Consider the following 23,866-nt stretch of genomic DNA (forward strand, 5'->3'; position numbering starts at 1 on the left):
TACACATACACCCATTGTCTTATTATTGTTCCTCTTGTGTGTGTATATCAGTGCTGTCCCACCTAAGAGGTCCTCCAGAAATCATGCCTCTGCACTGTAAAACTACACAAATACTAAAAGATGCTCACTTTATCAGTTGAATAATCCACTGTTCCGCATAGTACGCTCTTAATGGTGATGTAAGGTAGACTTGTAACCAGGACGATGTTGCCCATGCGCAGAATGTTTGACAAACGAACATTGCGCCATGTTTGAGTCATTGTGTCTCATGCCAGTAGATGGCAGTGTAACAGGAATATAGAGGGGCAAAAGCGTTCCCGGCGCTAATTTGGTGACCATTTCTCCTAGCATCTCTTCAGCTCACCTTTAATAATTTGAGCACAATAACAAACGTGTATTTGTGATCCCAAATACTAAATATTCATTATAAACGTTTAATGGGCTGAGCCAGCAGCCCGGAGACCTAGGATTGGAAATCGTGTACGAGAAGATAAGTGTAGCTTCATTTGCTAAACTTAATCGAACTCTGAAGGAGCAGGATGCAGGAGGACAGTTGGTGACCAAAGCTCCAATTCACGGTAAGTGACCGAGGAAATGTTTAGTCCGTGAATCGACGAGTTAACTCAGACAGGAGCTAACCAGATTAAGGGGCAGGCTATGTTTGTTGTGAGTGTTGTCTCTACTCGGCGTAGAGCGTATAACAGCTAACTGGCAGTGTTGAAATCAATAAAACAGGATCATTTTGTGTAGACATGTGAAGCGTTAGTTCAACAATAGTTTGGTTCGAGGACAGGCTGTCTCATAAATGCAGCTGGCTAGCCAGCCTAGCAGTTTGACGCTGTTAAAATGGTCGACAGGGCCACTACTTTTACTTTTACCCTTCATGTACTTAGCTGGCTAATGTTAGCAGGTATTCGAGTCTCCTAGGCGGGGCGTGGCAAGTTGGACACATATTATATACTCAAAAATATCTTTATTTTTGTTTCTTGTGATTGAAGTAGTGCCTGTTGGGTTGCCGCTGAAAATTGTGTTTAAGGTCACAGCTGATTCCTGACTGTGACCGAGGGGACGCGCACACGCACACACGCGATGGCCCGAGTGTGTGGCCTCTGTATTATTTCGTTTATGATACACATGTGACGTATTTTTTCATCGTCATATACCATGTCGTAATCTGCAACATGAAACGCATTTCAATTCTGCACTATATAATTTCATAATACTCCATAACAGTGGCAGCAACATTCTCCCAACCAACCCATTTATAATTTTAGTAATCTTTCATATTTTTCCCACAGGGTTTACAAAATCAAAACACAAGTAGCTCAGCGCGCCCCCCACTTTGGGAAACACTGCACTACAGGATTTAAGTCAGACAATGTATGTTATCAATAAAAACACTAAATCAGCCAGCGCCCATGGAGCAGGTTGGGGTTCGGTGCCTTGCTCAAGGGCACCTCGGCAGTGCCCTGGAGGCAAACTGGCAACTTTCAGCTGCCAGGCCACGCTTTTTCCACACACTTGGTCCACAGGGGACTCGAACTGGAGCCAAGTCCCCTGTGGACTGAGCCATTGCCCCCCCCAAAAGAATCAAACTTCTTGAATGTTTTTTGTGACAAAATGCTTTACTTTTTCCGCGCTGAAGCACTGCGCCGATCTGCTGTCTCTAGTGTTCACCGACATCTTAAACACTTCATTGGAGACAGGTCATGTACCAGCCTTCTTCAAAGCTTCCACCATCATCCCCATCCCCAAGAAGCCAAGGACCACAGGACTTAATAACTACAGACCCGTCGCTCTGACCTCTGTAGTCATGAAGTCCTTTGAGTGCCTGGTGCTCCCCCTCCTGAAATCCCTGCAGTTCGCCTACAGAGCCAAGAGGTCTGTAGACGAAGCTGTCAACATGGCCCTTCACTTCACCCTCCAGCACCTGGACTCCGCTGGCACCTACGCCAGGATCCTGTTTGTTGACTTCAGCTCTGCCTTCAACACCATCATCCCGTTACTGCTGCAGGACAAGCTCTGCCAGCTCCACGTGCCCGCCTCCACCTGCAGGTGGATCACAGACTTCCTGACTGACAGGAAGCAGCAAGTGAAGCTGGGGAAACATGTCTCTGCTTCACGCTCCATCAGCACCGGTTCCCCTCAAGGCTGCGTTCTCTACCCTCTTCTCTTCTCCTTGTATACCAATGACTGCACCTCCAGTCATCAGTCAGACTCATCTCTGATGGGGATGAGTCCGCCTACAGGCGGGAGATTGACCGTCTGGTGAATTGGTGCAGGCTGAACAATCTGGAGCTTAATGCTCTGAAAACAAAGGAGATGGTCGTTGATTTCCGACTGAATGCAGCCCCACCCGCCCCCATCATTCTGTGTGACTCCCCAGTTGACACTGTGGAGTCTTTTCATTTCCTAGGATCCATCATCTCCCAGGACCTCAAATGGGAGCTCAACGTCAGCTCGCTCACCAGCAGCAGAGGCTGTACTTCCTGCGGCAGCTGAAGCAGTCCAGCCTGCCAAAGACCATGATGGTGTACTTCTACTCTGCTATCATTGAGTCCATCCTCACCTCCTCCATCACCGTCTGGTTCGCTGCAGCCAGTGCCAGCATATCATCCGCTGTGCAGAGAAGGTGATCGGCTGCAATCTGCCGTCCTGTACCCCCCCCGGACCCTGAAACGGGCAGGCAAGATTCTCTCCCACCCTGCACACAAACTGTTTTTAACCCTCCCCTGTGGCAGGAGGCTGAGGTCCATCAGGACCAAAACCCACAAATCCAGCTTCTTTCCCTCTGCAGTGAGCCTCATCAACAAAGCCCGGGTCTCCACTGACTTCACAATAAACCCCTGCACGTTCACTTTACCTGACAGTATTCAATTTAGTTAATGTATTACAATATACCCCTGCATGTTTTTTAACACTTTATTCAACAGTATTCATTTAGTTAATTTATTTCATTTAGTGTATTTTTTATTTAATTATTCCCTAGCTGCTGTTCTTATATGTTGTTTTTAAATGTTGTTTCTTGTTGTCTTTTTATATGTTATATGTACGCACCAAGGACCAGAGCAAATTCCTCTTAAGTGTTAACTTAATTGGCGAATAAAGCTATCCTGATTCTGATTCTGATTCTACTCACTCTATCACAGAAAAATTAGAGCTAGTAACGTGGAAATTATTCGAAACTCAAGATTGCAACTGACAGCCCTAGTTAAATTTTACAATTACAGCTGAAATTGATTTTTTGCTTGTGGTTGCCTGCCTGTAAATGTTTTTGGTCTTTCCATTCAGTGCCATGTCTCTGGTTTTCTCACGACCCAACACCAACGTGGTCCACGGCAAGAAGGATAAGAGACTGATGGCGGAAGTGAATGCCTCTCCACTTAAGCACTTTGTCACAGCAAAGAAGAAGATCAATGGCATCTTTGAACAGTTGGGTGCCTACATCAGAGAGAGTGCTTCCTTCTTAGAAGGTACCCCTTTTCATACAAAAATAACCAAACTAAATGTTTTACTGAGGTATTTGGTCACAACAAGTGATCAGAACAGCTTCACCCTACCCCCAAGAGTCGTAGTAAATACAGTGTATGTATTGCATATGTATATGCATGTTACCAGTAGTAACAAGGACACTAGCAGAACACAAAACAAGAGAAGAATCCGCCTTGCGCCCTTTTTGGGGGTTGTCTTGCTTTTGCCTCTCCGTCGCACCGGTTGTCACTTTCATTTGCATCAAAGCAGGTGAAATTCACAAGCTGTGTGTGCCTATGTATATATGGTCATATATCTAAATACTTTGACACTTTCAAGCTATGGAACTGGATTTGTCACACATGTTTTGTTCTGCCTGTCAGATTCATATAAAAATGAAGAGTTGGACCCAGTCACCACTGAAGAGCAGGTGCAGGAGGTCCGTGGTTACCTTGCCAAGGTGGCTGGGATTGGAGAAGTGCTAGCCCGGAGGCATATGAAGGTGGTCTTCTTTGGGAGGTATGACAAGATCCAGACAGACCTCTCACATTGTTTCTCTGTCTTTGGTGACAGTATTTAGCTAAATCGAACTGAATGCTGGTAGAATTAGGGATGGGTGATGTTGTTCAAAAACAACCAATCTCAATGTTATTAGGTCATATGGCAATATTGATATTTTTTTATTTTCTATAAAATATTGTGGTTTAATTTAATGTCAGGACCATGTCAGAATAAACCTGCTTTTATTTGTTATATACATGACTTGACACAAAGTGCTTTTTTTCCAGATTTGTGTGTTATCTGTAGAACAAAATCATCCAAAAAATTAAAATGGACTCTATTAAGCTGAAGCTTATTTAAAAAGAGACAACACATTGATAATTACTAATTAACTATAAATGCACCACATTTAGCCATTAGGGCTAATTTTCATCGTTGAGCCTGCACATCATCAGTCTCCATCATCTTCATTCTGATTGGCCAATCTCTCCTCTAGCTGCTTGATATTTTTTGGCACTTTCACAAGGGGAATTTAACACATGCGCTTCATGCCGTCACTCCCTATTGCTTTCATCACAGTATAATCAAAGTTTAAAAGGTCATATAAACGCACTCACTGTTGAATCTGGTGTGTTTCAGGACAAGTAATGGGAAGAGTTCAGTGATTAACGCCATGCTGTGTGACAAGGTGCTGCCATCAGGCATCGGACACACCACCAACTGCTTCCTGAGAGTGGAGGGCACTGATGGCCATGAGGCCTTCCTGCTAACTGAAGGCTCTGAGGAGCGGAAGAGCATAAAGGTCAATCACTTCTTGATCCAAAATGCTATGATAACAGACTAAATCTGACTTCTCCTAATAGAGGTCTTAATAGTCGTCATATTTTAAGCTAGGCATACCATGTTGGGGAAAATGGGGAAAATAGATTCAAGAAATATTTATTTACAAAAATCATGACTGAGTAAAGAGTTTGTTTACATGAATTGCTTTGCTTTAGCTGTGGAAGAATCAGTTAAAAAAAAAAACTTCATTTTCAAAGTCGGATTGGTCACATTGGTTTCCGCAAGTTGCCTTTGTTCCAAAGCGAGGAGGGGCGGTGTTAAGAAGTGTAGTTTACACAGTTCCTGTGTTTGAGGATAAATGTGATGAATTTTGTTTGTAATGGTTATAATTTTATTATCAAAGAAGCTTATGAAGTCATTACTACTGAGAGCTATGAGGATGCATGGGTCAATGGAGTTACGACTCTTTGTCAGCCAGGTCAGAGTGCTGAAAACCATGGACAGTTTTTGTTTTCCTTCATCAACGCTGAGTAATAGGCAAGTCGGGCATTACAGAGGTCCGAGTTTTAAGACTGTTTTGCCAGATTGAGCGCGATTCTTGCACTGGAGACAAATCAAATCCAGGTTTTTAAATTGCATTTGACATAAATGTCTCGGCACACTTTATTTAGAATCATACAAAATAGGACAATAATGACACACATACTCTTGGAATACGCATCCGGCATGTGACCGTTCCATCTTGTTCCTTTAGGCCAGTGGTTCCCAAACTGGGTTGCGCGCAGAGCTATTGCAGGGTGGGGCGCGGCGCGGGATCGGAAGAGGAACGATATGAATAAGTACCGCCTCAGGTAAATGAATGAGGCGATACTTCTTTGTCTCGCTGCAGGAGAAAGAGTGTCCAGATAACATTATTGCTCCATGGATTTGTATCCTCTGTTATCAGGTTTGTCCGTCTGTTTTTACCGCAACTCTTAGGCGTCAGACCGATCAGCCGACCCTTATTGTTTTATATCACAAACACACCCCCCCTCCATCAGACCGATCAGCCGACCCATATTGTCTTATATTGTGGCCCCAAAAACAGGCTTCAGCCAACAGGGGTGTCGAAGTATAGAGCAGAGTTTAGCTAAATTTGTGGTTTCCTTGAATGTTTTATCCTCGATTCACTCCTATTAAGGATTCTTCATGTATGTACAGAGGATGACCATTTTTTTTAATTCATGGAAATTCTTGATGTGTTTCTGTGCTTCATCTGCATCCAGTTGAATTTATCTTAAATGGTTATGTCTTGCAGACAGTGAACCAGCTTGCCCACGCTCTGCACCAGGATGAAGACCTGGATGCTGGCAGTTTGGTCTGTGTGATGTGGCCTAAAGCCAAATGTGCTCTGCTTAGGGATGATCTGGTCCTGGTTGACAGGTCAGATATACAAGCACTTAGTGGAGAAACATTATTATCACTTATGTGTTGCAGAAAAAGTGTCTATGAAGTGTAAAATCAGTTAAATGACACTGCAGAACTTTCTAATTCCATTCAAATAAACAAATGTCTCCTTCTTTGGTCTATAGCCCAGGCATTGATGTGACAACAGAGCTGGACAGCTGGATTGACAAGTTCTGCTTGGATGCTGACGTGTTCGTTCTGGTGGCAAACTCGGAGTCAACGCTTATGCAGACGGTGAGGCTTGACAGCTGTTTGCAGTGTTTTGATTCTGCCTCTGTTGGTTGTTAGATTCATACTTCTTAAGTAATACTATCGCCAAACTGCTCCAGCTCCCAAAAAACAAGTAAAAGTTATTGGTAAAGCCCAATTCACATAAATTGTCTCAAAGAGCTTTGCAGGCAAACACCAACAGACAATTCCTGACGTAGCCCACAGCTCCCTAGGAAGGCCCTAATGTATAAGGGAAAGGAGGAAACTTTGGCAGAGGCAGTTCAAAGAGAAATTCCCCTTCCTCGAACAGCCAGGTGTACAATATGGAAAAAATGCCGCAAAATATGAATAACATGAGTCCTGAGAGAGAGAGAGAGAAACCCAGAGCAGCAGTCTAGGTTGGAAGTTGAGGGGAGAAAACAATGTCAGTGTCCTTATACAAAATGCTGTTTCTTAGAATTTGCTGTTGACACATGTAATGCAACACTGAAATCACTCTGATCTCTGGTCGAGTGTATTTGTCTGGTCTGAGAATTCACCTATGGCTCTAGAGGCAGAACCTGCAGATGTTGATGCATTTTGTGTGTTTCTATAGGAAAAATCCTTCTTTCACAAGGTGAATGAGCGCCTCTCGAGCCCCAACATCTTTATACTCAACAACCGCTGGGATGCCTCAGCCTCCGAGCCTGAGTACATGGAAGAGGTAAGTTAGCTTCAACACTTGGAAAACACTGACAAGTCATAAATGACTGAAGCTGTGATGTAATTTTGCATTGACGTGGCACAGTGGTTCTCAACCCTGGTCCTGCAAACACAGCACTACTCAACATACAGTATCTTCCATCTCTCTTGCTCTATCCTCATTTAATTTGCTAAATAAGGCATGTTTAGACAATAAATATCTAAGAGGCCTTTTATCAATCAAATCGATCTCATAAATAGGACTTAAACCAACTTAATACAGTTCCTCTAATGCCAATTGAATGTTCTAGTCTCTGTAATGTCATGATAAATAGTATCATATGCAGTGCTAACATCAATAACATCATCGTCATTATGTGTTATAGATAGGTAAGGGGTAAATTGTGTTTGTATGCAAGTATCATACATTTGTAAAATAAGGTATGCTAACATAACTGAAATCAGCATATATGATAATTTAGTCATGATTTTCTGAATAACTTCTCATATCAGGTGAGCAGATGTTAATGTGTTGTGTCATTGAGGATATTGTTTCTCTGTGTAACCTGCATTTTGTTAATTTCTTGTCTAATCTCATCTCTGTACATTGGTTTTGCTAGCAATGTTGCCGACCCATAGAAGTATATATTTCACACAAACAGTAATGTACTATGTCTTACTTGATCTAACATGTTTATGGCATAGCAGACTAATGCGAATAAATTGTGTCAGGTTCGCAGGCAGCATATGGATCGCTGCACCAATTTCCTGGTGGATGAACTTGGTATTGTGGACAGAGCCCAGGCCATTGACCGCATCTTCTTTGTCTCTGCAAAAGAAGTCCTCCAGGCCAGAGTACAGAAGGCTCAAGGAATGCCTGAAGCAGGTAGGGATAGTTTTCTTTGAGACTTTGATCTGATTTAAATTAGGTTAGCTTTGAAATGTTTCCATCTGATCTAAAAACAAAAGCAATGAGAATTAATGTTTAACCTTGATTTGAAGCTTAAACATTCGTTTTTGGAGTTTTTACAGCACAATTAGCTTACTTTGCTGCACTACGTGGCCAGAAGTATGTGGACACATAGCCGTTACACCTACAGTATATGAGCTGCCCTTTGCGGCTATCACAGCCCCCACTTTTCTAAGAAGGCTTTCCACAAGATGTTATAGTGTGACTGGGAATTTGTGCCTTTTCAGCCAAAAGAGCATTTTTGAGCACTGATGCTGGACTACAAGGCCTGAGTCGTAAGGGTCATTCCAATTCATCCCAAAGATGTGCAGTCAGGTTTAGGTGAGGGTTCGGTGCTTCTGAGCGCCTCCACACCAAATTGGTCAAATAACGTCTTTATGGACCTTGATTTACAGTAGTCTGTCTTGTAGGTCGGGTTCTCCTTGCATCTGCCAAACCCAGATTTGTCCATCAGATGGCCAGACAGTGCAGCATGATTCATCTCTCTAGAGTCTAGACAAAATGTATTCAATTCTTCAGTGCAAATAATCAAATTAATATTCAACCTCACTAGTTTGACAGTTTAACCAGGATTTATCAAAGTCAAATTGATTAATTTTAACTGTGGTGACATTTTACATTTGTCTTATCTATAGGAAACATTTGAAGCTAACCAGAATGCTTTAATGCAGTTATATCGGTTGTTGTCTTGCAGGCGGTGCCCTTGCAGAGGGATTTCAAGCCAGAATGTTTGAGTTCCAGAACTTTGAGAGACGATTTGAGGTAAAAGGGTGTATGAGTGTGTACCCTAATGGTTTTATTCTTCTGTGTACACAATGTAGTGGGGTCAGATTTTGGGTTGAATTTGTCAGCTACTTCCTTCCATTGATACTACAAGTCAGCATTTGACTGATTGATTGGCAGATGACTTTATTCATTCCAAGGGAGAAGTGGTTCACTAGATTACTAAACAAATACAAGAAGTAATGACAACACAATCCAATAGATCTGTCAGGACATATTAATAAGCATATTACAGCATAAGATAGACAGCTACAGCCTTGAATAACCTCATCAGTTACTATGTAACAGCATGACATAATATTTAACAGGTTGACCAATTAGAATATTTGAGAGGACAGTAAACGCATACAGTGTGTTAATCCTATTAATATGCTAGCTTTTGTTCCAGTGATATTCTATGTATAGACTGCTGACAGCTTGTGAATTCTACACTCAACGATTGATTTGACTTAGGCAAACAAAAAGTGGGAGCAACTGTTCAGTGATTTAAAATTTAAATGAAAAGTCGTATTAGTTGCATGTTTAGCTGACATTACTGCTGAGACCTAGTATGTCAGTATTCACACAGGCACATATGTAGTATAAAGTTTGTACGTTTATTTTATATTTGTTTGTAGTTCAGAATTTCCGGACTTACTTGTAATAACTTATGTACATGTCAACTTCAAAAGTGTATCTCTGTTTTTGAGACGGCAATAACGACAGTTTCCAGTCCTAATTGATTTACTAACCTAGTCCTTTCAAGCTTCTCACTTGTTAAGTCGGTAAACGCATCGGAGATCAGTTGCTGGATGTGACAGGGTGTGAGTTTATTTTTATTTGGCAATGACCTAAGTGCTGCCTGGAGCCTGAGTTCCGCTTCTGAGAAGAAATGTTTCATGGCCCATATGTACATTGATTTTGAATCATATCTAAAATAATGCAGGAGATCTCAATTTGAATATTTAACAATCCTTGTGCATCTGTGCTCCCTCAGTTGTCTTGTTTAGTGGCTGTTGTGCTGACAGTCTGACTCTCTCTTAGGAGTGTATCTCCCAATCAGCTGTAAAGACAAAGTTTGAGCAGCACACAGTCCGTGCAAAACAAATCTCTGAAGCCTTGCGCTGCATTATGGACTCTGTACACATATCGGCACAAGAGCAGAGGTGAGTCCATCACTGAAAGCACATACAGTACATCCGTTTCTGTCAGCCTATATTAACACACATGCAGTACCTTACGATTTCTTGTGACCTGAAGTTCTTTTATCTACCTATGTTGAACGCACTTATTGGAAGTCGCTTTGGATAAAAGTGTGTGTGTGTGTGTGTGTGTGTGTGTGTGTGTGTGTGTGTGTGTGTGTGTGTGTGTGTGTGTGTGTGTGTGTGTGTGTGTGTGTGTGTGTGTGTGTGTGTGTGTGTGTGTGTGTGTGTGTGTGTGTGTGTGTGTGTGTGTGTGTGTGTGTGTGTGTGTGTGTGTGTGTGTGTGTGTGTGTGTGTGTGTGTGTAGGGGATACTGTCTAGAGACCAGGGAAGACCGTCAGGAGCGTATGGAGTTCATTGATAAACAGCTAGACCTGTTGACCCTGGACTGTAAGGCCAAGATCAAGCAGATCACTGAGGAGGTGGAGAGACAGGTAAACAAACTTGGGAAAGCTGACTGTGAGCATGTATTGTTGGATTATTAATAATTTTCTTGTTTTAAGTAGCAGTCTACAAGATTGGAAAGTGTGCAAAAGGGGCAGACTTGCTGAAAAAATTCAAATGATTCCTGCCCCTTCTTAGCTGCTGAAGAGACAAGCATCCACCATCTCATGCGCACGTAATTAATGTAAACAAGATATCTGGTTATGGCTGTTGATACCATATACAGGTGCATCTCAATAAATAAGTTTATCGTGGAAATGATAATTTATTTCAGTAATTCAATTCAAAAAGTGGAAGTCTCATATATTTTAGATTTATTACACAAAGTCAAATAGTTCAAGCCTTTATTTGTTAAAATTTTGAAGTATGGCTTATAGCTCAGGAAAATCCCAAATTCAGTATCTTAGAAAATAAGAATATTACATAAAACCAATAAAATGTCGGTCTCATGAAAAGTATGTATGTACATATATACACTCAATACTTGGTCGGGGCCCCCTTTTGCACAAATTACTGCATCAATGCGGCCTGTAAGAGGTGGTGCATTAATTATTGTAGAAGATAATTTGTATGAGAATTATAAGTCAGTATTCCCAATTAGAGATGTTATGAGTGTGCATACACAGATAGGAGTTTTGACCCAACCTCTCTGTTTATAGGTGTCTAATGCCATGGCAGAGGAGATCAGGAAGCTCCATGTTCTGGTAGATGACTATCACATGGACTTCCATCCATCATCAGTGGTGCTGAAAGTCTACAAAAATGTGAGTTTTTATTACTAATGTAAGATCCACTGGGTCCTCCAACAGTCCCCACCAATATTCATAATGTAAAATGAACCTGCTGTAGAAATGAGAAGAGCGCGGCAGGTCAAAAGGAAATATTTGCGATATTTCTTCTGAATCTAATGATACGATTAAAGGTTAAAACGTGACAGAATTTCTCATTTGTCGCCACATGTGGTTGGGGTTCATGAGAATGCCCACTAAGATGGAAGCTGTTAGGTTAGTGCACTGATTTCGATTCAAGGATTAATCCAATGTACTGTAAATATCCCCAGGAAGCTTCCACAGGCCTTTTATATTTGTAATAGACAGGCCAGAACATTCACCACTGCAGAGCAAAGTTGGTTTAACAAAATGACAACAGCCTTTTGTGACAGTAAGACCGCCAAACACGTAAGAGCTCCTTCTTGATGATTCCTATGAGCCTCCATGGAGTGCATCTAAATAAAAACCCCTCACAGCACTGTGACCATCTGCAATCCCTGGTAAGATTTTATGCCAGTTTCTTTAAATCTACATTTAACAGATACTGGGGAAGACTTGGAGTATGACTTAGAATTACCATTGTTTTTGCTTCATAATATTAGGTTTATCTTCTTCTTGTGTATACAACAATTGACTTCCATTTAGACCATTTTTTAATCTCACTGCCATTACTTTATAAAATTGTGCATTCTGTGAGGATGTACAATGTGACATCCTCTTTTGACCTTTTCTTCACTCCTGACATGGTCCAGCTGATTTTGCAAATGACAAAGCTGCACGGGAGGCGTTCAATGTCAGGATGGAGTGATGTGGATGCCTAAGAGATTCAAGCGTACATGGGACTTCATCCTGGCAGGAGGCCATATTTTTACTCGAGCACCTCTTCAAAGACACATGAAACACATCCCTCAAAAGATGCCCTTTTTTTCACCCCTGAAATGATCAGTGCGTGCTTACAGATGCACATACAGACACAAAACTCTTGGGCCCCCCTAGTAGTCAAACGGCTCCATACTATAACTGGCAAAAATACAAGAATTTCATGCATCGTCCTACAATGGGGAAAATGGTTGAATATTGACTACTCCTTTGTTATATTTGTTATTATAGGAGCTACACCGGCACATCGAGGAGGGTCTTGGGAAGAACATGTCGGAGAGGTGCTCCAGCACCATCACCAGTGCTCTGCAGGCAACTCAGACTGACATGATAGGTAACACCCCTTCATATACATCTATGTTGAATGTTGGACAATGGCATGTAAACCTGTGAAAATGATTGAACAGGACCCCCGTGTGACGTGAATAAGATAAATAGCTGCTGGCGCTGATCTGATTGGGTGGACAAAATGACATGACTAAGGGTCTTTCTGGTAGAGCTATGGCTACATTTTATTTTGCAGCTCACCGTCTTCAGACGGCAGAATTAAAAGCCAATAATTGGCCATGGTTGAAATTTTTGGTTCATCATGTGATGCCTCCACTCAACTTTGGTTTTGATTGAGAAATGGTGATTGGATGGTCAGAGAAATAAAGGCACAAGCGTTCTCAAAAATAGACAAGGGCTTGACTGTGGGGAACATTGTAAGTTTTGTTAGTAATTTGAAATCCCTCCTTTTATTTCGCCAGGGCAGGACATGCTATATTTTTCCAAATAAAAACAGTTTAGGAGTTACTCCCAAAGAGTTACCATGGTAGGTAAAGGCGTTAGTTGCCAGCCATCTAGTTGGCAGCATTCTACGGCCAAGCTAACATTTCTTTCAACCATGTTGCAGAGGGTCTGAAGCCGCTGCTTCCCAATCCAGTCAGAGAGCAGGTCGACAAGCTGCTGCCTCGCCAGTGCTTCAGCCTCAGCTATGACCTGGCTTGTGACAAACTTTGCAGTGACTTCCAGGAGGACATTGGCTTTCACTTCTCTCTCGGCTGGACCATGCTAGTAAACCGCTTCTTGGGGCCCAAGAACAGCAGACGGGCTCTGCTGGGCTACAATGACCAGGTATCGTCATCACCCAGTCAGAAGAATATAGAATGTCCTGTCAGGCCCTTCTCTGCATATTTACCTGCTTAGCACTCTAGCTGAGCTCCACTTCAACTTCAGCCCTGTTAGTAGTTTAGCTTCTGATTTTTGAAGTGAAAAGGTGAGCATAGCATGAGGAAAAAACAGGCCATGGTTAATTTTGCCTATTTAAGCACGTAGTTTTAGTTTCCATAGGTGATGAGTGATATCAACAATTTCCCAGTTTGGGATCAATAAAGTATATCTACTTTATCTATCTATATCTATCTTAACTCCTTCAGAGTGGTCAAAGGTGTCTTGGTGGCCTCCCTCACCAGTCTCCTTCTTGCCCACTCACTCGGCCAGCTCTAGGCAGATTTATACAAGTGCCATAGTCCTTCCATTTCTTGATGATGGATTCAAATGAACTCCGGGGGATGTTGAGTGAGTTGTGGCATTTTTTTGTAGCCATCCCCCGACTTTTCAATAATCTTTTCTCTGAGTTGCTTGGAGTGTTCTTTTGTCTTCATCAGATAATTGAAGCAGGAATACTGATGAACCAGTGACTGGACCTCCCAGACACAAGTGTCTTTATACTACAATCGCTTGACACACATCAATTATTTTACATTATACATTTTTAATTAAGTGACATTACTTTGTAAAAATCTGTTTTCACTTTGACATTAAAGAGATGTTTTTTGTAAATTCTTGTTAAACAAGCCAAATTATATTGACCATGATTCCATTTATAAAAGAAATAAAATGGGAAAACATCCAAGGGGGTGAATACTTTTTATAGGCGCTGTATGTTTCAGTTCATTCTTCTGCATGCCCACCGATTGTAAGATGTAGCCTGTGCTATGTTATCATGCAGGTTCCTCGACCAATGGCTCTGACTCCAGTCAGCACCAGTATGCCTCCATTCCCCCAGAGTTCCATGACCCAAGAGGAGCTGATGGTCTCCATGGTGACAGGCCTTGCCTCGCTCACCTCTCGTACCTCCATGGGCATCATTGTGGTGGGTGGGGTGGTAAGTAGAAACAAACTGTTTTATGCTGATAAACACTTCATTCTGTATTTTAGGAAATGGAATGCACACGTTTCTGATGTAGCGTGTCTTATATTTAAGTAGAGATATAAGTAGATCTCCTGTTTATACAGACTGAACCGCTCAACCAACAGTCCTGCTCTTCCACAGCATTAGGTGTTTAACAGCAACATGTTGAAGGTTCAAATAGATATTGTTTGTGATGAGTCGTCAATACAACTTATCAGTGTGTGTTTATTTGAAATAATTAATAACAAACTGTGTGAACTACATTAGAAGTCATAAAACTTGATGTTGTTTGCTGGTTGCATCATCACACACAAGCAAAAGAACGTGTCAGGTGTAGCAGGTAATGCGTTGTTGTTTGTGGGTGGTAGTCATGGTGGTGGTGTTGTTATTCAATTACACTGGTAAGATGTGTAAGTTATATGTGTAAAATTCTGAATTATCCCATTAACATAGCAGAGGAAAGGAAGAAACCTTGAGATGAAATTCAAAGTGAGATCCCCTTCAACGTGAGAATGAAGGAGAGAGAAAGAATGAATAAACAGCCCATAGCAATAAATACAACCAAATGTTTAACAGTGCTTGACTTGAGTACAACTAACTGAAGGACAATCTAGTTCTTGCTATTGATCGTTTCAGATAGTTGAAGGAGTTCCTGAAGTTTAGTTTAAAACAATTATTTTCATAACGTTTTCAGGGCTCAGCTTGACATTGGTGCTGTGGTTATGTGTGCAGATCTGGAAAGCAGTGGGCTGGCGTCTGATTGCTCTGTCTGTGGGTCTTTACGGACTCCTATATGTGTATGAGCGCCTCACCTGGACCACCAAAGCCAAGGAGAGAGCCTTCAAGAGGCAGTTTGTGGACTATGCCAGTGAGAAGCTGCAGCTCATCGTCAGCTACACCGGATCCAACTGCAGCCACCAAGTCCAGCAGTAAGTACACACACACACACACGCGTACATAGACATATACTCATTCACACACTCTATGCTCTGTTGTAGTGCTTCTCTCAGTGCTTATTTAAAAAATTCACTACAGCCTGTGTGTGTGTGTGTGTGTGTGTGTGTGTGTGTGTGTGTGTGTGTGTGTGTGTGTGTGTGTGTGCGTGTGCGCACTAGGGAGCTGGCAGGCAAATTTGCTCAGTTGTGTCAACAGGTAGATGTGACCCGACAGAACCTAGAGGATGAAATCAATGACATGAGCAGTAAAATTGAACTGCTAGACGCTCTGCAGGGTAAAGCCAAGCTGCTGCGGTAAGAAACGACTTTGCTCTTGCATTCCATATTTAAACATGAAGCATGTTCTGACTCTCTGCATGTTGCGGTGAACCTTTTAACACTGCTGCTCAACAACATCATATATCTACTTGTTTTCATGGTGTACCACTCTGTTGTTTAACTTATCTGGGTTTCTCACGTGACCCTTCAGAAAGAATGATTCCTGTCCCCTGTGTAGTCTCATCGCAATGGTAGCCAAGTTAAATCAATTTTATTTGTATAGCCCAATATCACATACAATGTCTCAAAGGGCTTCAGACCAACAACATCAGGAAAATTCCCGACCCTACCCAATGCTCTCTCGGAAGACAAGGAAAAAGTCTACAGAAAACCTTAATGCAGTGGTTCCCAAAGTGGGGGGCGCGCCTCAGGTAGATGAATGAGGCGATACTCCTTTGTCTCGCTGCAGGAGAATGAGCGTCCAGAGCGCGCCCCCCGTCAGACCAATCAGCCGTCCTGTATTGTTTTATAATCGTCTCGCCCCCATCAGACCAATCAGCTGTCCCGTATTGTTTTATATTGGGGGAGAGACTTATGGGGGGGGCGTGAAGGAAAAAGTTTGGGAACCACTGCCTTAATTTATAAGTAAAAAAGGAAGACATCTTTGGAGAGAAACAAAGAAAAGGTATGCAAGGCAGTACACACAAAAAGTCATGCATCAGGAAATGGCATGCAAGACAGCCGAAGGAGAGAGAGACAGGTAGAGAGAGAGGGAAAGAGATAAAGAGAACGGTAAAGCACAACACAATGCAGTCGTATTTTTGAGAGTCTCTCTCCTGGGGCAGCAGTTCATTTAGGTAGTTGTCGTTGTAGTAATGAATATGCTACTCAATGTCCCAGAGTATAATCTATTGTCTCCCACCGCTCACTGCTCCTTCTGCCTGTTGCTGTTTGGAAAAACTCTGTAGTCTCAACCTCAACTGCTGTTGCTGTGAGAATTGCCCCTCTTAATCTGAAGTTTTGTTTTGTTTGTTTTAGGAATAAGGCAGGTTGGCTGGACAGCGAGCTCAACATGTTCACACAGCAGTACCTCCTCCACAGCAAATGAAATGGCCTGACTAAGCAAACGCACACCGACATCAGAGAATAAATCCCCTCCATGCTACATTTAGTTGCCACTAGAGAGATTGATTAGTGGACATGAATGAGCTCATGGATAGTAATACTGACACAGTGATATGAGATAACAGAGGTCAAATGACACAGCAAATAGCTTAATAAAATGTCTGTAAGCCATATTACTGGTATGATATGCAAATTAGCAGAGACCTCTAGCATATAGAAGTCCTGACATCCCCACTGGACTTTCTGTGACCTTATCAAAGGGTCCTGATTACATACTGTATTTCCTTTTTGAAACACTGGAGCTAGAGGCAGTTCAGTGAAAGTCCAGTTAAAGAGTCTTATTAATTAGACCATACGGTAACAAACACAAGTGCATTTCAGTTTAGCCAAAATGTTAAACAGATCGGTGTTCTTGGATTTAGTTTTGATTTCCTCACTGTTTTGAAAAACACATCATATGCTCACTTCTTTGTAGTGTGAATGGAAGTGATAAAGTAAGAGATAGTTGGTTGTCCAAGGTGTTAATAGTCGAGTCAATAAATGTCCAGAATACCCAGGGACTCGGATGTGAAAAGTCAGAACATGGAAACAACCCAATCTGTATTTAATGTAACGCTGACCTTTGAGTGGGTTGTGGTTGTTTTTAATTTATTAAATGTGTAAAAAAAAGTTTTCGGTCTGATTTAACTGGTATGTGTGAGGCCATATGAATCAAATTTTGACTTGTCAGTCTTTTTGCACTTTCTTTCTATCTTGTCTTTCCATTTCTCTGGAAGTATGTGACACTAGACTACGCAGTTAATAGTGATTTGCATCCTTAAAATGTTTAATGTCAGACATTAAGGCCTCACTCAGAACTTTGATTTTGCACTGAATATGTTTGTGGCCTATGATAACATTTTTTTTCTTTTACAAACCCATGTGTGTGTGTAATGTCACTGATGGATGAGTAAATCCTTCTCAGTGTGTTGTCTATATTAACACCACATGCTGTTTGTTGGATTGTGCTACATGATGATGCAGCAGAAACAATACTTGCAATCAATGCAGTTGCGGCTTTTGATCATTTTTTCCCCCGTAAGTGTAAAGGCAATCGACATGAGGATTTTGACAAGGGATTTTCACGCAGTGACTAATGTAATCACTTTTTTTTGCTTTTTATTTCACATGTATTTATGTGTAAAATAAAGTGCCGCTAAGCTTCAAACATCTCTTTAGTGTCTCCATCTTTCACTGAAAATACTTTTGATGCCAAATAGATCAGGAAAACAGTCTCACACTTCCTTATACTTGCACTTAATTATTGCAAATGATCTCCAAAGGAATATTTGTCAAACCCTGCATATAGTTCAGAGTATGTAGAACAAACAACATGATTACCAATAAGACAGCTGACTTCAAGTAACAAAACAGAAAAACAGCTTGGTGACGAAGGAAAATGTCTGACATGAAATTTTAGAAACGCTGAGTTTTAAGTCACATTTTCAGCTGTAAATTTGTTTCACTCACAAATCGTGTACATTTCAATAGCAATAAACTTTTAATACATCAAGGTTGTAATGTCAGAGAATCAAGGCTTAATATTACATAAGATTTTGACCCCTACAACTTTACGCACAGTGAGCTGTTCCATTTTTTTGGTGAGACCTTGCAGTTTTTCTCCATTGGTTTGGCTCATTTCTTGAAACAGAAATTACATTCTCAAAACAACATGGACAAACCTCCAAACCACTTGGCAATTGTTCACAACAGAATTGAATTTCTCATTCATTTCATCTTTATTGCAAATGTCTCAATGTCTCAGTACATCTTTGCAAATTATTAAGTACAGGTAGCCTACAGTTAGTTCAGTCAGCCTAAATTTAGCGCAATTTCCAAGTGAATAGATCATGTTGATCTAAACTGTTGATTCTCAGTGTAATGGTTGTTCTCTTTGCATTTTGGTGGCACTGACTATTTAGATGGGAAATGAATTTAGTTTTGATGCATGAGTGAACAGTTTTGGGAGAGATATGAGCTTTTGCAGGTGAGCTATGGTGTTGTGCTGAACTGTATTTTGACAAATGGTCTTAGAGTTTCGAGAATGTAATTTCTGTTTCAAGAAATGAGCCAAACCAATGGAGAAAAACTAATAGGCGCACATCCCATTCCTTTAGCTTCCGGTGTTTTCCTCATATGTCCAGTAGATGGCAGTGCGTGCCTGCATGCCTGCCTGCCTGCCTGCCTGCATGCATGCATGAGCTAAATTGAACACACACTACAATTTTAGTATGGCCGACAGGGTCCAAGTCTACCTGAGCTTAATGGAGGTAGGTTGCATACGTATTAATATTTAGGTATTAGGCCAAACTGAGCCCAAAAGAGAATACTTGTTGCAATACTGTAAAAAAAAAAAAAAAGCACATAAGCACATTGATTTATACACTATATAACAACTGTGTTTAATTTCTTAAGTAGTAGAAAACACAAAATTAAATAAATTAACTCAATTTGCCTAAAGATTAAACGTGCAAGTTGCTAGGGAAATGATGTGGTCGGGTGGCAGACCTCGGCCTTGTTAATGATGCCCACTTCAGAGGGGAACGGGTCGGCCACAATCTTGCCTGCCCGCCTCAGGGTCCGAGAGGCGTGCAGGTCCTGGAGAGACGGCAGATTGCAGCCGATCACCTTCTCCGCACAGCGTATGATACGCTGCAGCCTGCCCTTGTCCTTGGCAGTGGCTGAAGCCAACCAGACGGTGATGGAGGAGGTGAGGATGGACTCGATGATGGCAGAGTAGAAGTGCACCATCATTGTCTTTGGCAGGCTGAACTTCTTCAGCTGCCGCAGGAAGAACATCCTCTGCTGGGCCTTTTTGGTGAGGGAGCTGATGTTGAGCTCCCACTTGAGGTCCTGGGATATTATTGATCCCAGGAAGACTCCTCAGTGATAACTGGGGAGTCACACAGAGTGATGGGGGAGGGTGGAAATCCACGACCATCTCTTTTGTTTTTAGAGCATTAAGCTCCAGCTTGTTCTGCCTGCACCAATTCACCAGACGGTCAATCTCCCGCCTGTAGGCGGACTCGCCCCCATCAGAGATGAGTCCAATGAGGGTGGTGTCGTTCGCGAACTTCAGGAGCCAGACCGACTGATGACTGGAGGTGCAGTCATTGGTGTACAGGGAGAAGAGTAGTGGGGAAAGAACGCAGCCCTGAGGGGAACCGGTGCTGATGGTGCGTGCATCTGAGACGTGTTTCCCCAGCTTCACATGCTGCTTCCTGTCAGTCAGGAAGTCTGTGATCCACCTGCAGGTGGAGTCAGGCACGTGAAGCTGGGAGAGCTTGTCCTGCAGCAGTGACGGGATGATGGTATTGAAGGCAGAGCTGAAGTCCACAAACAGGATCCTGGCGTAGGTTCCTGCGGAGTCCAGGTGCTGGAGGGTGAAGTGGAGGGCCATGTTGACAGCGTCGTCTACAGATCTGTTGGTTCTGTAGGCGAACTGCAGGGGTCCAGGAGGGAGTTGGTGAGGGATTTCAGGTGGGGCAGCACCAGGCGCTTAAAGGACTTCATGACTACAGAGGTCAGAGCAACGGGTTTGAAGCATGAAGCAAGCTGGTACATGGCATGTCTCCAATGAGGTGTTAAAGATGTCGGTGAACACCGGAGACAGCTGATCAGCGCAGCAGCACAGCAGCGCCGCAGCGCTGATCAACTTCACAAAGCTTCTGTGTTATCTTGACGATCTTCTTGTCTTTGCACTGTCAGAGGATGAGGCCATATCCAGACTCCAAACAGTGTTTCAAAGGTTGCAGGAGAACTTGAAACTGGCTCCTAAGAAATGCCATCTGCTACAGGAACAAGACTCATTCCTGGGTCATGTTATTAAAGTTGGAGGTGTGTCCGTTGAGCCTGCCAAGGTGGAGGTTATTACCAACATGAAAGTACAAGACCTTATTGAGGACGATCAAAAGAGGTGGGGAAAGACCGCTAAACACCGGAAGTCAAAAGGTGTCTATCGCAAACTTACCACTGCAGATTGGACGTTGGAGTGTAGGGACGCTTTTGAACAGTTGAAGACTATGCTGTTGGAGTGTGTCATGCTTGCTCATCCAGACTTCGATTCGAGCCGTTTATCTTGTCAGTAGATGCCTCTTTGGATGGACTAGGTGCAGCACTCTCTCAGGTGCCCAAAGGAGAATCCAAAGCCAGACCTATTGCTTTTGTGAATAAGACTCTCAGTGCGTCACAGCGGAAATATCCAGCTCATAGGCTGGTGTTTTTAGCCCTAAAGTGGAGTGTATGTGAAAAGTTCAGCCATTGGTTGAAGGGCCATAGCTTCACCGTCTGGACAGATAATAACCCGCTTTGCTTACCCTCTAACAAAGCCGAAGCTTGACGCATGTGAAATTCGCTGGGTATCTAAACTTGCATCGTACTCCTTTGATCTCAAACACCTACCCGGAAAAAGAAACGTGGTGGCAGATGCTTTGAGTCACGATCCCTTCGCAAAATCCATTGGCCAGAGGCTGCTTAAGGAGCCTTACTCTACTCTGATTCAGGAAGCCAAAGAGGTCCAAGAAGATTCTCTGCAAGATATTTTCAGGGTCAGTTGCCAGTTTCAGGTCCAAAGATCAGTAAACCATCAGATACTCCACAATCCGGAATGTTCAGTAAATCCACAGAAGTAGCAAGAAAAGTGGGAAACTGATCCGCTGGAGTAGTTCCCCTAATGTTTAGGAGCTCTTCTCTGCTGAGAGAGGCCCCAAGGGCAGAGATTGACAACAAAACAACAAGAAACAATGCACACCAACACACCGAGGCAGCCATTCGCGGCGCCATCTTGTATAACTTGAATACATGTATACATGAACTGACAATAAACCAGAGCAGTCTAATCAATTGTAAAAAAAACTATATCTATATCAAACCATTTGAACAAAATGTGGTTTGCCATGATTTAAAAGGTATAATTGCTGATGAAATTTGTAAGATTTTCTTAAATATAATTCTATTACAATAAGATGTAATATATATATATATATATATATATATATATATATATATATATACAGTATATGTGTATATATATATATATGCGTGCATACCTATTTTTCCTTAGTTCCAACTCATTTGTACTTTGCTATGGTTTTAGTTAGAAGGTTTGTAACACTAGATAGAAGTCCCCAACATGCTTAGCTATCCATAGAAATCAGACACATGCATATTTTCAATACGGTTTAATACCCCCTGCATACTTAGCTGCATAATAAAAAAAAAGCTCTAGTAACTCTGATCGTTTCTTCACATTTATATTTAGAATGTCAAATAGTCCCTTAAAGGCCTAATACAACTTGGATCCAACATTAAGCAGTCAATTGATATAATCTATATGTGATGTAGTGATGCATGGGTTTCAGGGACGTTTGACAAAGGGAAGTGGCTAAAATTGAAAAACTGTACTTGCATACATGTAGGGGTTTGTAAATAACTTTCCAACAACCACAGTACAAACATTGTACCAAAGGACATTTCACGGAGACTGGGGACAATATTGAAGCAGTTAGCATCATCATCATCATCAACATGTTATTAACTTTTGGTCCTGTGGAAAATTGTTCAATGAATAGGCACTTCAGAGAGGTCCTTAGCAAATGAAATGCATCTTGCATGGTGGATCTGTGTTGCTAAATCCACAAACTGGAAGCATTGACCCTGGCAATGGCTGTCTGCCTCATGAAGGTCCCATGCTCTGCTGGCCTCTGAGCTTGTCTTGTTCTCTCTGTAATCATCTGTGAAAAAACAAGTTAGTGATGCTTTGGATGGATCTGTAACATGCCACCAAACAGTGAAAAATACCCCACCATAGGAAATCGGAAATGTTTCCACTGCTGGCCTTAATGTTTTCACTGGCTTTATTATTGATGTGTCTGTTATGCTGTGAGTATGATCACAGTCTATTCCTACCAGCAATTCTGATTAATTTATTAAACAAACTGGAGGTGAAATGAGATGTATAGCCAATTCTACTGTTAATGTTAGGATGGTATGTTTATAATGTTTGCATGTTTGTACAGTGTTGAGGATGAGGTTTAAGCAGACACATCCAACCTCTGTGTGTCTGTATCAAATGGCCACTCATAATTTAAATTAGTGAACTTGGCTATGGTGGCCAAAAAGTGTCCCACTATAATCTGACAGAAGGATGTTGAATGAAAACTGTGAGAGAATCACTTTGAAATTGGATTAGCGTTCAAAAAAATGTTTGTGTTTCACTTATTTATGCACACTTGACTGCTTGCTGATGGACAACAATTCAGCATCATGCAGTTGAGATAAGAGGAGAGGGAAGGAGAGAATATAAAAAGCTTCAATGCTGATACCTCTGCCAAGGCCCAAGAAGCTGAGCTGACATTTATTACCTTTCCCAAGGAGGTTATGTTTTTTGCTTGTGTTGGTGGTCTGTCTGTTTATCTGCAGAATTACTTGAGTAGGCATGAACAGACTTTCATGAAAAATTGACCGGTTTGTTGGACATAAACCCAATTTTTTTCAACCTGGTGGTGGCACTGCAATTGGACTATAACTCTGGAACTATGAGTGATAGAATCTGCCCTTTCTGAGTAACTTAATTTAATGAGTTTTTGAAGATTTATCCCAGTTCCAGTTTCCTCCACGTTTCTTGCTTTGTTGCTCAGTGTGAGTTGTCTTTAGTTTCCCCGAGTAATTCCCTGAGCATTATTTGTACCAGTATTTGTGTTTACCTCTTCCTCCAAGCTGTGTTATTTTAGGTGCCCTGTTTTAGTCCCTTACCTTATATAAATGTCTCACACTCATTTTCTGTTATCACCTCTGCCTGTGTTTCTTATTTCCATGTGTCTTGTCAGTTTAGTTATTAAACCTGACTTTCTGTCACCCCTTGTCTCATCCTGCATCTTCGAGTCCTTTCCTCTCCGATCTGGCTAGAGAGCTCTCTCTGGCCAATATCATAACAGAACAAACCGGCCAGTATGTACCAATATAAACTCAGCAGGCCCCTTGTTTTTTTTTTTTTTTTTTTTTTTTTTAGTTCCTGAGCCTAGCCTTGACGGACCTACCCACTTTTCGGGAGGATAGGTGGGATATGAGGCTGCGGATATTTAACATGATTGTGAAGGATGCTTTGTCTGGTAGAGAACTTGCTTATGCCTGGTGGTCAGCTCCTTTAGGCTACCCGAGGCCTCTGAGATTCAAGGCCTGTGGATTTAGGTTTT

At 42.0% G+C, this 23,866-nt stretch overlaps 1 protein-coding gene across 1 annotated transcript; it reads left to right on the plus strand.

The window, feature by feature from the left end:
• The first annotated feature begins 271 nt into the window (after nt 1–271).
• Nucleotides 272–17,845, plus strand: mfn2 (mitofusin 2). Its single transcript, XM_076166506.1, has 18 exons — nt 272–578; nt 3,292–3,473; nt 3,855–3,990; nt 4,612–4,774; nt 6,053–6,177; nt 6,327–6,435; nt 7,007–7,114; nt 7,825–7,978; nt 8,757–8,824; nt 9,869–9,990; nt 10,334–10,460; nt 11,130–11,234; nt 12,351–12,453; nt 13,015–13,235; nt 14,113–14,268; nt 15,028–15,224; nt 15,411–15,545; nt 16,548–17,845. Exons 2-18 carry the CDS (start codon nt 3,296–3,298, stop codon nt 16,615–16,617), a joined length of 2,277 nt encoding a protein of 758 aa, XP_076022621.1. The 5' UTR covers nt 272–578; nt 3,292–3,295; the 3' UTR covers nt 16,618–17,845.
• The last annotated feature ends 6,021 nt before the right edge of the window (nt 17,846–23,866 follow it).

Source organism: Genypterus blacodes, unplaced genomic scaffold (assembly GCF_046128005.1).
Source record: "Genypterus blacodes isolate CSIRO-AG114 ecotype Tasmania unplaced genomic scaffold, CSIRO-AGI_Gbla_v1 ptg000156l_1, whole genome shotgun sequence".
NCBI classification, from domain to species: domain Eukaryota; kingdom Metazoa; phylum Chordata; class Actinopteri; order Ophidiiformes; family Ophidiidae; genus Genypterus; species Genypterus blacodes.

Bases quoted from the DNA above. Each gene is read 5' to 3' on its own strand.
- mfn2 (XM_076166506.1), top strand. From the start codon at position 3,296: ATGTCTCTGGTTTTCTCACGACCCAACACCAACGTGGTCCACGGCAAG. The intron at 4,775-6,052 runs GTCAATCACTTC...TATGTCTTGCAG, and splicing joins AGGAGCGGAAGAGCATAAAG to ACAGTGAACCAGCTTGCCCA. The intron at 11,235-12,350 runs GTGAGTTTTTAT...TTGTTATTATAG, and splicing joins TGCTGAAAGTCTACAAAAAT to GAGCTACACCGGCACATCGA.